General features: G+C 39.1%; 1 protein-coding gene across 1 annotated transcript; it reads left to right on the forward strand.

Moving 5' to 3' along the window:
* The first annotated feature begins 798 nt into the window (after positions 1-798).
* Positions 799-2,097, forward strand: LOC108802921 (zinc finger protein 605-like). The gene has a single exon (XM_018574766.1). The coding sequence runs from the start codon at positions 799-801 to the stop codon at positions 2,038-2,040; it is 1,242 nt and encodes a 413-aa protein (XP_018430268.1). The 3' UTR covers positions 2,041-2,097.

Raw genomic sequence — 2,097 nt, forward strand, 5'->3', positions numbered from 1 at the left:
ATACAGGGGAACAGGTAATATACAGGGGTACAGGTAATATACAGGGGTACAGGTAACATACAGGGGTACGGGTACTCCTAGAATGAGATCCTAATAGGTTGGACTTGATGGACTAATGTCTTTATTCAACCTCAAATACTATGTAACTATGTAACAAGGTACTCGCCTAATCCTGTGCAGGGAGCCCATGTGTTTACAACAATCAGCAGCCATGCCAAATTCTCGCGGTGCCAATATCACAGAGATGAGGCTTCTGATTTATCATACAGTTTACTGGGACTAGAAAATGCAGCACAATGCTCTGAATGGGTCCAAAGAATGAGATTTTCCTGCAGAAAACTGTAATAAGCAGTCTATTATACCAACCTATGGGACTATGGGGAATAATATAGTGTCCTCTATAAAAAACAAACATTAACCATGTACAGTACATATTTCTGTATAATAAATATATTTATAGAGTTTTGGCTTTAATTTATATATTTTTTTATCTCTGTACAGGTTTATTGATGAGCCAAGTTTTCGGCGAAGTTGGTCTTCATAAGCACAATTGAGTCATATCGGAGACGAGCCATATACGTGATCTAAGTGACTAGAAGGGTTTTCTACAGTTCACTGGAAGATTCACACAGGACACAAGACACATCACACAGGACACAAGACATATAACACAAGACATATCAGTGTTCTGAAGGTCATAAAGGTTTTGGATATTCTTCAGCATTGATCCAACATCAGAGGACAAGAGAAGTCATTTTAGAAGCCAATTCTTGTTTGGAATCTGACAAAGGTTTTACAATGGAGACAAAGCTCATCAGACAACAGAAGGTTCTCAATGTATTGAAGCCATATTATTGTTCTGAATGTGGTAGAACCTTTACATATAAGTCACAACTTATTGCACACCAGAGGATTCACACTGGAGAGAAGCCACATCAGTGTTCAGAGTGTGACAGTGCGTTTAGATTAAAAACACATCTTATGGCACACCAGAGGATTCACACCAGAGAAAAGCCATATAAGTGTTCTGAATGCGACAGAACTTTTATACAGAAAGCAAAACTTAATTTACACCAGAGGGTTCACACTGGAGAGAAGCCGTATCAGTGTTCTGAATGTGGTAGAACCTTTACATATAAGTCACGACTTATTGCACACCAGAGGATTCACACTGGAGAGAAGCCACATCAGTGTTCAGAGTGTGACAGAGCGTTTAGATTAAAAACACGTCTTATTGAACACCAGAGCATTCACACCAGAGAAAAGCCATATCAGTGTTCTGAATGCGACAGAACTTTTATACAGAAAGCAAAACTTAATTTACACAAGAAGGTTCACACTGGAGAGAAGACGTATCAGTGTTCTGAATGTAATAAAGCTTTTACATTTCAGTCACAACTTATTTCACACCAGAGAGTTCACGCTGGAGAGAAACCATTTAAATGTTCTAAATGTAATAAAGACTTTGCAGGGAAGACAGGCCTTATATCACATGAGAGGCTTCACACCGGAGAGAAACCATTTAAATGTTCTGAATGTAATAAAGACTTTGCAGCGAAGACAAGCCTTATATCACATGAGAGGCTTCACACTGGAGAGAAGCCATATCAGTGTCCTGAATGTGATAAATTTTTTACGTGTAAGTCACAACTTAATTTACACACGAAAGTTCACACTGGAGAGAAGCCACATCAGTGTTCCGAATGTGAAAAAGCTTTTCCACGTAAGGCACAACTTTTTTTACACCAGAGGATTCACACTGTGGAAAACCCATTTCAGTGTTTTGAATGTGAAAAAGCTTTTACTTGCAAGTCACAACTTATTTTACACAATAGAGTTCACACTGGAGAGAGGCCGTTTGAATGTTCTGAATGTGGCAAAGCTTTTGCTAGGAAGGCAAGTCTTTATAGACACCAGAGGCTTCACACTGGAGAGAAGCCATATGCATGTTCTATATGTGGCAAAGCTTTTGCAGGGAAGGGTAATCTTATAAGACACCAAAGGGTTCACACTGGAGAGAGGCCGTATCAGTGTTCTTAATGTGAGAAAACTTTTACATGTAAGGCACAACTTATTTTACACCAGATGGTTCACACT

The sequence above is a fragment of the Nanorana parkeri genome, unplaced genomic scaffold (assembly GCF_000935625.1).
Source record: "Nanorana parkeri isolate BGI_ZX_2015 unplaced genomic scaffold, ASM93562v1 scaffold3216, whole genome shotgun sequence".
NCBI lineage: Eukaryota > Metazoa > Chordata > Amphibia > Anura > Dicroglossidae > Nanorana > Nanorana parkeri.